Source organism: Pteropus vampyrus, unplaced genomic scaffold (genome assembly GCF_000151845.1).
Source record: "Pteropus vampyrus isolate Shadow unplaced genomic scaffold, Pvam_2.0 Scaffold16, whole genome shotgun sequence".
In the NCBI taxonomy this organism is placed as follows: Eukaryota; Metazoa; Chordata; class Mammalia; order Chiroptera; family Pteropodidae; genus Pteropus; species Pteropus vampyrus.
In genome coordinates this window covers 5,824,993-5,837,206 of record NW_011888797.1, presented here as the reverse complement: position 1 = coordinate 5,837,206, position 12,214 = coordinate 5,824,993, and the positions used below count along the sequence as shown (strand labels likewise).

General features: G+C 37.4%; 1 protein-coding gene across 6 annotated transcripts in view; it reads right to left on the bottom strand.

Moving 5' to 3' along the window:
* Positions 1 to 12,214, bottom strand: part of POLR3B (RNA polymerase III subunit B) — a 115,241-nt gene that overhangs the window by 46,089 nt on the left and 56,938 nt on the right. For all 6 annotated transcript variants that reach the window (XM_023527339.1, XM_023527341.1, XM_011386997.2 and 3 more), the window contains 5 exons: positions 11,506 to 11,668; positions 9,958 to 10,111; positions 7,018 to 7,092; positions 6,340 to 6,438; positions 2,572 to 2,699 (listed from right to left, as the gene is read on the bottom strand). In XM_023527339.1, the coding sequence (XP_023383107.1) occupies positions 2,572 to 2,699; positions 6,340 to 6,438; positions 7,018 to 7,092; positions 9,958 to 10,111; positions 11,506 to 11,668 (619 nt within the window). The remainder of the gene's footprint in view (positions 1 to 2,571; positions 2,700 to 6,339; positions 6,439 to 7,017; positions 7,093 to 9,957; positions 10,112 to 11,505; positions 11,669 to 12,214) is intronic.

Sequence of the window (12,214 nt, the reverse complement as noted above, 5' to 3'; positions counted from 1 at the left end):
GGTAAATGACGTTCACTCATTTCTTTACTCTTGAATAGGAGGAGTTGAAAGGCAGACAGCAAGTTTTCCAGGTTGGCTGGAATATTCAATGAATTAATTCTGGGCTACTGTCTTCCACTTGCCACACGGTCTAATGGATGAACAGCACAGAGTCTTCAGCTCATTTTAAAAATGAGATAGTGGGACTTTACCAGCTGTCAAGACTTCATGGAATTAAATGACAAGGAGAAGTCCAAAGTGCTAGGTCTGCTTTACAGATCTGGGCTTCTGCTGTGGGTTCTCTCCTTCTGCCCGCCCTGTTCCTTTTGTGATTTTCCACATAGACCTCACTCAAGACTTCTGCAGCTATTTGAGTGTCCAAAGAGAAATATGGCGATGTTATGTGCCAACTTTAAATGTACTTTTATCTCTCTGCTTTTCTTTCCAGTCAGGTGTTTTATAATAACAAACAGTAACAAAGGCTTTTTTTTTTTTTTTTTATTACTTTAAGATATTCAGCGGCTTTTGTCCTCCCGGCGTCAGCAGTAACGTCAGAGGATTGTAACCAAGGAGCTAAATGTGCGGGACCCAGGGTCAGAGCAGCTGAATACACCGACCTCAGAAAACACAGACAATGAATTGCAAATGACACTCAAAACAAAACGAGAAAAAAAACCTTCACACAGAAAACTACAAAAGAACTCTACAGACACTGAATTGGCTTTCTGTACACACTGATCCTGCTTAACTGTGTGTGGCAACTAACTGAACATTTCGGATACTGATGGACACAAAATAAAAGCTTCTTTGGGAGGTATGGAGGAGAGTTAAAAAAATTAAAATATTACTGCTTTCCTTCAAGTCTCTTCTTTAAAAAAAATTTTGCTGAGTGGAGATAGATGTAGACCTTTCTATTTCAATCTTCAAACACACACACTAAAGAGTGGCATTAGCGATGAAGTGATTAGTCTTCCGTTAATTCTGGTGAAGGTTCTACACAAAAGGTGTATTGTTTCAGCCGGGATTCACATCATGAAACAAAATGGTTTGGTAAACCCAATAGAAATGATAGCCCTTTCATGACACACAGGGTTCAGTACTGTATATTTCACTTGTTAGCAAGTCAGAGGCACAAGCGGGAAATCAGCCTACACTGCTGCTGAGGGTGAATGGGAAAGGCTAAATTGATGAGCCGCTGTTTAGACTTTCCCACTGGGAATTATTCTGAACCGTCCGGGCATTACATCATTCAGGTAAATGGTGACAGGATGACATGCTTCTTATTTCTTCGTGGCCAACCAAAGGGCAATATAAAGACTCGGAAAGAAATATATACTCTTTATCCATAATGAGAAATAAAATTCCTTAATTGTCAAGCTATGGTCAACTGCAGTGGATTCTTGGTAACTGAGAAGCTAACTGCATTCTGGTTGTTGCCCAAAGGCAACGCAAAGACCTTTTATAGTTTTTTTTTTTCCCCAATGAAATCATACTTCAAATCAGAGAGCGATGTCATATTTGTCACAGACATATATGAAAATAAAATTTATTAAACTTACTAAGATTTAAATAATTTTAAAAAATATTTCAAACAAAGTTTATAAGCAAAACTTTCTTCCCCTTGTTTTCTCTATCACCTTCAAGATAAAATCCAAACTCCTTAGTATACGGCACTTCTCCTACCCCTGCTGTACTAAACAGCCATATGTAAGCATCGAGACTTTCCCATGCAATACTTGCTTATATTTCCGTACCTGTGAGAAATACTAGTGTTTTCAAGATTCAGTTCAGTTCTATTCTTTAGGAACAACCTATTCTCTAACCTTCAGTGACCTTTCTGCTCTTGTTCCCCTAGATCCTGGCTGTCTGTCTATTATGACATTTATCACACTACATTACCATTTTATTTACTGGGCTCTTCTACTAGAGTGTGAACTCCTTGAGAACAGGGCTCTCTCATCTCTATATGTTCAGGTTCCAGCCCCATTGTCTGGTCTATAGTTGATGTTCAATAAATGTTAGGAATGGATGTACAGATAATTAATGGATGGATTAAAGGGAAAATAGAAAGAAGAAAGGAAAATGATTTCAGAAACTGGTGTGACACGAACTGGATGTTTCAAGAGCTACAGGAGCAATTGCAAGAATATCGTGGGTTCGACGACTGTCATCCAGACAATTAGTAAGTACATTCTAGTACACACTGTGCATTTTTATCTTTATTTCCTTTCCTTCTCTTCCCTTAACCTTCAGCTTTTCTGCTCTTTCTTTCATCTTTCCAGGTTAACAACTTATATTTTATAGGGTTTTTCTTTTTATATTTACCCCTTCATAATTCTGTGACATTTATTATATGTCCCTTTGTTTGGTCAAGGGAACAAGTTCCGAGAGGTGTTCCCCATTTCTGTTTAACCTTTAGACATGGCAGAGGCACCTCCAAGCACTACAGGCTCCACAGGCAACCCTCTGAGTCTGGTTAACACTCAGGTGTTAGAACGCCTGACTTGCCAAACATGCAATACAAATAAAGTAGGAATAAAGATACGTCTTTTATCCCAGTATTTAGAACCAGGTTCAAGAAGAAAATCTTACCCATGGCTTGTTTTCCCATGGCACACTGATATGTGTTTCTTGGGGACTGGTTATGATGAGGGTACGGGATCAGGCCAGCACAAACGCCGAGAAGAGTGAAGGGTTCAATCTCCAAATGGGTGGTATCTCTATCAAGTTAATTCAGAATTAGACATCTTAGCCACCAAGTACCAAAATAAATATTCTGAAAAGGTAAAAAAATACTACTATCTAGGTCCCAGGAGATATCTCAGGGGACCTAGGTATTAAAATTTATGTAACTTTATATAAATATATATAACATAATAAATTTAATAACAAAACTTCGATAACAAATTTGATGTTAGCAAAACTGATAAATACAATAAAATAAAAATTATTTTTTTCAGCGATAGAAACTTCTATTATTTGTAGAAATACAAGGAAAGGGAGACGGTATGGAATTCCTATATGAAAAATAAAAGGCACCATTATATACTAACTAATAATAGCATTTATCAAGAAATTACTACATTGAGCTTATAGAAATACACTATTAAAAATGTCCACAACATCAGTAATTTGCTTTTCCTCACTTTTCCAACTAATATTGAGAAAGCTGTGTCACCATTTTAAAGAGAGGACTACATCTCTTTTAAGAATACTTACTATAGACTTATGGGCACCAACACCATAACCACTAGCTAAATGTAGCTACTGAGCACTTGAAAAGTTAGACTAATATGACTGAGAAATTGAATTTATTATTTCACTTAATTTAATTACCTTACATTTTAAAACTCAAATTTAAACAACTCAGTTCAGTCGTTTTAAACCTAGTTATAACTGTAACAACTTAATTTGTGAATCTACTTTTTCAACTGAAAATGCTATGAAATCAGGTCAAGTATTTCTGATGAAAATTTAGCATCCAAATTGAGATGTGCTACAAGTGTACTCTAGATTCTGAAGACTTAGTAGGAAGAAAATGTAAGGCATCTCAATATTTTTATGCTGATTACATGTTGATATTAAATAAAATTATTGAATAAAATTACTAAAATTAATTTCATGCTTTTTACTTTTTTTATGAGGCTACTAGAAAATTCAAAGTTATATAGGTAGCTTGCATTATATTTTTATTGGACAGCACAACTATAGATACTGAACACAAAGTAAGACTTTACCTACCAGGTGTCAGAATCTTGGTTATGAAAAATATATTTCATAATATATTTTTGCAGAAAACTCAGTTTTGGCTAAATGATAAAGCAACTCTGATATTTTAATGAGAAAGAACACTTTCCTCAAGTGTTTCTGAAGCATAACTTTAATAATTTAAATGGTTTATAGTACTTTGAAGAGAACTGATTTGCAAGATAACCCAACCCATCATGGAAAATTGGTTGCAATATACAGTTACCTATCCATTTTTTTTTAATACTCATGTACTGAATTATGTCTCTAGTTTGATTACAGAGGACACTGTCCATGTAGTTCTCGGTCTGAAGAACAGTTTTGATGTTATGACTTAGCAGGACCCCAATTTTCTCAGAGGCTTTAGGCCTTTGTCAGGAGAGAGAAAAACAGCTCTAGGTTTTGTTTTCTTTTTCTTTCTTTCCTTCTTCCTTACTTTCTTTCTTCCCTTTTTTTTTTTTTCCCTAAGAAAAACAGCTTAAAGTGATATTTTATAGCCTAGAATAAAAGAGTTTCTTTTAAATAACTGTTTTATTTAAATACTGGTCAATTTGACATTCCCCATGTAAATAAAAACTACTTTTTCAAGATTGGGGTAAAGTGAAAATGATGAAGGTAAACAACTAAGTTTCTTCTTGTTTCATGACAATTTATATGAGATCATATATTATCTAATAATTATTGATTAAAAGTCCGCTCCAGATTCTGATTTTACAAAAAAGAAAGGAATCTGACTATTCAAAATTATATGTTTCTACCCTAAACAGGCATTAGAAGACTTCCTCTTCACCATGTGTAAGGGCCTGAAATTTAGCTCAAATTAAGATAACCTATGGCTTGTGATAGCGGAAAAATTGGAAACAACCTAAATATTCATCATTGGGGGACAAATAAACTACTTATGTGTAGTCAGACAATGTAACAAAAAGCAAATGAAATAATATATTTACATCTATAACTACATTTTTTAAACATCATACATATAAATCAAATGATATAATTTTTTTCTATTTTTAAAATAAAATGACTTTCATGTATGTGACACTGACAGTTACATTCATTTATAGCAGTGAACGAAACAGAAAAATCCCTGCCTTTATGAAGCTTCTAGTGGGGAAAAACAGACAATACACAGATAAATTTTAAAAATATATATATATATTTTACAGATTTTATTGTAAGGTAATAAACACTAGAAAAATAAAGCCGTGAAAAGGGGTGGACAGAAGAGGGGAAATGATTTTAAATAGGGTAGTCAGGAATACTCGATGAGAAGGTGACACTGAGCGAAGACCTGGAGGAGCCATGCAGGTATGTGAGTGCTCCGGGAAGAGGGAGTGGCCAGTGCAGAGGTGTGAGGCAAAAGGCAGTTTGAAGAAGAGGCCAGTGTGGTTCAAATGGAGCGAGGAAGGGGAAGTAAGAGAGAATGCTGCACGTGTAAAGCAGGGCTGGCAGTGAGTAGGAACCTGAAGGCCTCTGTAAGAACTACCCGGGGAGATGGAAAGCTACTCAGGGGTTTGAGAAGTGCCACTCTGATCTATTAAGAACAGACTGTATGAGGACAAGTGCAAAAAAAATCACATGCTTTTTTCAAGAATCCAGGCATGCAATAGCAGTGGCCTGGACTAGGGTGACAGGTGGAGGTGGTGAAAAGAGCTCAGGTTCCAGGTATATTTTGAAGGTACATGTGATATGCTAAGGGAGTAGATGTGAGTATACAGGAGGGAGGAATCAAAGCTGAAGCTGAGGTTTTTGGTTCAAGGATGGAATTTTTGTTTAGGGGGTTACTATATAAGAACTCTTTATCCTCGGTCAGTCTTGAAATGAAGGGCATAAAAATTATATTTTGAGAGATTCATACCTTTAAGGAATTAAAATTCTAACTGAAAGCATATATTAACTTACAATGAGACAAAAATAAAGTGGTATATTTCATCTGGTAGCAGGAAACAAAAGTACTTTCTTGATTTGAGACATAAATAGTTATCAGGTGGCAGTATTAAACTCCCTATTTAACAATATAACTTCAAAAGTTGCAATTTCAGGGAAACAGTACATCGGTCACAATCATCAGATAGCAAGTTACATAAATTTCCTCTAATGTATTCCTAATGGAACACAGATGCTTTGAAAAATATCACTGTTCTAGAAGAAATACTGTAAACATATTACCATTTCACGTTTATATTGCACGTAAGTTTAGAGGTATCTTTACAACATACTATGTAGGGAATTCCCACACTGACAATAAAAATTCAGACGTCCACTGATAAAATCCTCTCTAGAAGAGAGCAATACATCTTTTAAGTATCCTGATTCATTAATTAAATTTTGGCAGTAGTCAAATATTAAAATCATAGCAGCAATTCCTTTTAAAAAATATCTACTAAGTATAAAATGAATAGGAAGGATAATTAAGTATCAAAATGATTTGTTAGCAGTGACTCTTACATTGGGATAAATGATGAGTTATGCTTTATTACAGAACAGTATACTTCTAACAGTAACTACTAAGCAAGTACACAAGAGAAGAATTAAAGATGGAATGAAAAGAGAAGACAGTTTCTATAATCAGAACAGGTTTTAATTATGGTTGTTATGGATCCTACTTACTTATTAATTGTATGCTCATAGAGTGCAATGTTGCAATCATTTTCTTCATTCACATCTAAATATTCAACCAGACTCTCATGTAAGAAATCTTCAAAATTCCTGGGAAAATATTGGTGAAACGTGCATTATTAAAAAGTATTTTACTGCAGTATTTTATATGCGACAATGGAAGATATTGGTTTTCATTAGGCCCAAAGCACCTTTCTCTCCTAGAGAGCTTCACTACATTGGGATACTTGAAATATGTTATTCTTGAATCATACAGTGATCACGAGTCACTGAAATAAAAAGAGTAAAACATCAGTGATTGTTAATCTGGTCTTCACTTCTAAAAATACCTTCTTTTACTTTAGAAACTTTATATGATGACAGACCCACAATGTCTGTATCAACATATTGCTTAAAGTCCTTCTCTTACAGAGATACTTAATAGTGAACTAATTTACACCATGATTCTGTAATCCTCATGATCTAAGTTGATAAATATTTTACAATATCCAAGCAAGTACACATAGAGAAACATAGGTTTTTAACAGGCTGATATATTTGGTGGGGATGAATTAAAAGACTAAAAATGAAAATATACTATTCTTGAAAGCTCACAGCAAATGTTACTACTGATTATATTATGTAAATGAGTACTAAGGAGAATGATAAGTTTTGCTTTTGGCTAGTTACCTGTACCCCTGAGCCAGCTCTTCCATATGCTTATTTGTGACTGCAGGCTTTTGCTTCTTAACAATTATGTAGGGTCTGGAATGGAAAAAACATTTCTGTTGAAATTCACAGTTTAGCAGAAAAAATAAGTTAGCACGAAAGTTTACTATCGTGAAATGAGGGAATCTATAAACATAATCAAACTTATTTCTGGATTGCTTGAGGACGCCAGGTATTTTTTGAATGTGTGAGTACGCAGAGGCCTATTTCTCTCTCGTACATGAACGCAAACAGACAAACATGCCAGCCCACATCTGTATGTGTGCACACGCACATGTATACACACCCACCGCTTCCTGCAAGTATCTTAGGAAATACTTGGTTTTGAATGAAAAGATAACACAAAAATGATAATAAGATCTAAAAAGGAAACAAAACCTTTAGTGTCGTATCTTAAAAAAAATACAGAAATGCATCATATCAAAAGCATCTCCTTATATCATACTGGGAATATGTGATCTACCACCCATGAAGTCAGCAGGCAGAGAACTGTCACCAAGGATAATAATGCCATTTTGTAGTGAGGGTCTGATGAATATGAGCTGTTTATAGAGTGGTCCGATTAAGGATAAACATCACTGGGCTACACTACCAGGTTATCTAAAGCTACACATAACCAAAAAGAAGGCAATTAAGTTTGCAGGGAACAAAGCTTTATTACTTTGTGGTTTTTAGCGATGTGATGGGTGTAAGGCAGAGAGAGCTTTTGGTCTACACATTCCGGCAGATTAACCTGTAACTGTCAGTGGCAATTTGCCTCTGAGGATTCGCCACCACGAGGAAACACCAACACAAAGGATGGCATGCGGCACCGAAACGTCAAGGGCTGCTGCTGTTTGGATAAGCGGCTCTTACAGAGCAGCAAGTAACCAGCAGACACTTGTGCACCCTACTCTAAAGTCCAAATAACTCACTGAGGACTAATGAGCACTTTTAAACAGTTAAAAAGAGGAGCTGCACAACAAAACGGAAACACTAGTTGCTAGAAAATTAACTGGGCGAACTTTTCGTGGAAATCAACATTACTTTGAAATCCTGGCTTCCTGGCCAGGGGGAAGCAGAGGGACGTAGCTGCCTCCATCAAGGGCTGTGGCTTAGTTCAGGTTTAGAGGCTCAGAAGTGATGACAGAAGCCAGAGTTGGGGGTGGGGTCGCATTTAGCTACCTCAGTTTTTACTTTTATTCAGTAAATTCTACTAACTCTTCCTGCCAGATCTATTTTATGCCATTATAAATTACTTCTAAAAAAGAATTAGTTTTCTTTTAGACTATGCCATGTTACGATGGATGTAAAGAAAGAGAAAAATCCTAAAAAAGAGTTACTTAGAAAATGTTATTGTTTTTGCCACCCCTAAATGGACCATGTTAGCCATAAATAACCACCTGCTGTGTGCCTGGCACCCTACAGGCACTTACCACATCTTATATCAATTAGTTCTCAGGACAATCCTAGGGAGGCATTATTATTATTTACATTTTTACAGCCAAGGAAACCAAGGCTCAGAGACTTAAGCAATATACTCATTCACACAAGCCAATAAGCATGAAGTTAGGATTCAAACACAAGTATATCATCAGTTAGCATTTTGATTGTAAAGAAATCAATTCTGGCTAATTCGAGCCAAAAAATGAAATTTACTAAAAAATAATTTAAAAAATCTTTTTTAAAAAAGGAATTTTCTGAAAGCATAAAATTTACTAGAGTGATGAGAATCAAGGAAAAAGGTGAAACGTTAAGCCTCAGAAAGAAAAGAGGCGAGGGCAGTCCCAAGGATGCAGAAAGGGAGGAGTAACGGGCAGTCTCTCGCGTCGATGTCAGCATGACTCGGTTCCAACCACTTCTTCCCTTGAATTATTCTACCTGGGATTCAAATTCTCTGAGGAGAAAGTCTCACTGGCCGAGCCTGAGTCACATGCCTGACGATCTAGAGACTGCCAGTGGAGAGGGAGTAGTCCTCAGATAAAAACGAGGAGAGTAACTAGAAGGAGAAATAGATGCTGGACAGACACAAACAACGGCGGTCCACTCTCTGAGCTCGGACAGACTTCCAAGCCCAAGCTCCTCCCACTACTCTAACTACTGCTAGCTCACTGACTTGTTCCCTAATACTACCTGAGGTCTACAAAGAATGACAAAGGTAAAACAAATGAGTGCTTAGGAAACAGGTAATGTCTTCAGGTGATTTCCCTGCATATCCCCAAAGGACCAGATCTCATACTATATTCACTGTTGTACCACTACCTTCTGGATAGCACCTGTACATAATAAGCCCTTAATGTCTGCTCAGTGAATAAAAGGCATCCGCTTTTCTATTGGGTCTAATGTTATTATTTCTTCATACCTCCATGTTTTTTATTCTTGCCATTCTCCTTTCCTCCTTCATCTAAATAACACAATCCTACTCAACCTTCAAAACTCAGTTCATAGCAACAGGATGTCGTGGGTAAAATCATTGATGGAGTCAAATGAATTCTAAGGACTTTGAGTAAAAAGTAGACTCCATCACTATCTAGCTTTGGGTAAGTTACTTAGTTTCACTAAACCCCAGTTCCTCATTTGTTAAATGAAAATAATAATCAGATCTTACAGAGTTGAATGTAGTTAAAGCCTTACGTATAATACATCTATTAAAATAATAATGTCTAGCATTTACGACTAGCATAGTTGGTTGTTATTAGTAATTATTTCTGCCTCTGACAGCAGACTGAGCTCTCTGAGAGCAGAGACTCTCATTAATCTTTGAATCCTCGGTACCCAGTATGCATATTCATGAAATGTTTGCTAACTGAATTAAATTTATCTTAACAATGAGAGAGGTTAAATCAGATTCAAAAGTAAAAAAGTCTATTTCTTTCAAAAGTAAACAGAGACTCTTAAAATCTCTTTTTGAACAACTTATACCTGCACAGCCTTCCTCCATCAGAGGAAATATAGACACATCTATCTGTAAGATTTGTTGAGATGGAAACAAATTCATTGATATATCCTGCTCTTCGCATCAGTCGAAATGTATTCACTAGCTTCTTATGGTCTCGAATAACACCCAGGATGTTACCTACACAGAAAGGAGAATATTTAAAAACAGAAATAAAAAATAAATCTAATAAGATTTAAAATATTGGTAAGCAGCACTGAGTAGTCATCTGAAAATAGTGTCAACACCAGCAGCCAGTCCCCATGGCTGTAAGGAAGCAACACGATGGACAGACGGTAAAGGGCAGTCCGAGGGGCCCGAGTATAGGGCCAGCCCTAACATGTGCTGGGTGAAGGACCCTGGAAAAGCGAGTCTCATTTTTTTCATGTGTCAGCACCATGCTAGAGGCATAAACTCGGGATCCAGACCACCTGGGTTTGAACACTAGCTCTAGCATTTCCAAAGAGCCTATGTGGGAATTAAATGAGCTGATCTTATGTGGAGCACTTGGAGCTCTGCCTAGCATCCAGTAACTGCTATTATAAAGTCGCTCTTGTTGTCATCAGCATCTGTAAAATGAAGAGAGTGGGCTCTGCCTCCCAGCATTGGTGCAGGTTCAGAGAGGTACAGGGGGAAAGTGTAGGGTAAGAGCTCACTCAGTGTCAGCTGCTAGGATACACTAAATGGGGCAGTCGGTTAACAGCCTTGTTTTCCCATAAACCAGTCTGTGCAATAAGCAGTGGTCCTCAACCTTTCTGGCACCAGGGACTGGTGCTCCTATGAGAATCTAATGCCTGATGATCTGAGATGGAGCTGAGGCAGTGATGCCAGCGCTGGGGAGCGGCTGCATACACAGACAAAGCTTCGGTGGCTCGCTCGCTCGTTCGCCTGCCATTCACCTCCTGCTGTGCGGCCCAGTTCCTAGCAGGCCACGGACTGGTACCGGTCCGCAGCCTGGGGGTTGGGGAACCCTGCAGTAAAGGATTAATGCCTCCTGAAGCATGGGAACTCCAGGATGAGCACATGGAGCATACTAGTAGGGGACAGGCACCCAAATCTCTAGTAGAAAGGACGAGGCACACTTGTAACGAGTCTCTGGAGGACTCTGAAGGGGGTGGCAAGGGATATGTGAAAGAAGCCCCGGAGCATAAGGAGAAAGAAAGGGACCCTCTTGCCACGGGATGTTGATGATCAATTATCAAGTGGCTGAATATAAGTCAATGTACTGTCAGGACTGATCTGATCATTCGTGCAGAATGTCTCACATATTTAACTTGAACTTAAAGATATCATGTTGAACCTTATTCCACTGTACACATGCTGGTAGCTGCAAAAGTGTAGAAAGCAGCCAGTCCCCACAATGCATGACCCAGCGAATGGAATAGCTGTCTCTGTTATCACTTTCCTACCTTTAAATTAAGGTCAACCTGGGCCCAGAATTAAGTATATCTGTGCTTTAAATACATGAATAATAATGGATTCCCTTCCCCTCTCCCAAACTGTTTAAGATCAACACGTCTCAACAATACACTCACCATTGAGGAAGACAAGAAACACATTTGGGTAAGAGAGCTCTTCTCCACATAATAAATTCACATCTTCTACTCCCAGGTTACTGGCTAATTTAACAATGGGTCCATCTTCCATGTCAGTTGTGATATGTGTCATAAGGGCCAAGTTTTTAACCAAACCACAAGCCTAAAAAACAAAAGACAGTCATTTCGAAGAATGAACGCTAGTAATACAAAGTACAGTTTGTGTCTAAAAATGGTCTATCACTTTGCTAATGGCAAAATAAAGCAGCACAGCCTTGTAGGGGACACTTCAGCGATTCACACAAAAGCCTTTAAAACACACATACCCTTTAACTCAGAGGAATTTACCCTAAGGTAACAAGCAAGGATATAAATGTGGATTTAGCCACAAAAACGAGTAGCACAGTACTATTTGAAATGGCAAATAACGATGGCATCATAAATGGCATCCCCCAAAAGAAAATGATTAAATTGTTATTCCCAGACAACAGAACATCATAGTCATTAAGATAACATTGCATAAAAATAGTAAAGGAAAACACTGATAAATGTGGACAGATAAAAATATAAAACTTCTAGCCTGAAATGAGACACGGTCTACAAAAAACTGGCTGGTACTCTATAAAGCTTCTTGGTCATAAAAGGCAAAGAAAGACTAAAGAACTGCTCCAGATTGAGGCTAAGGAGACTTGCCAGCTGAAAACAATGT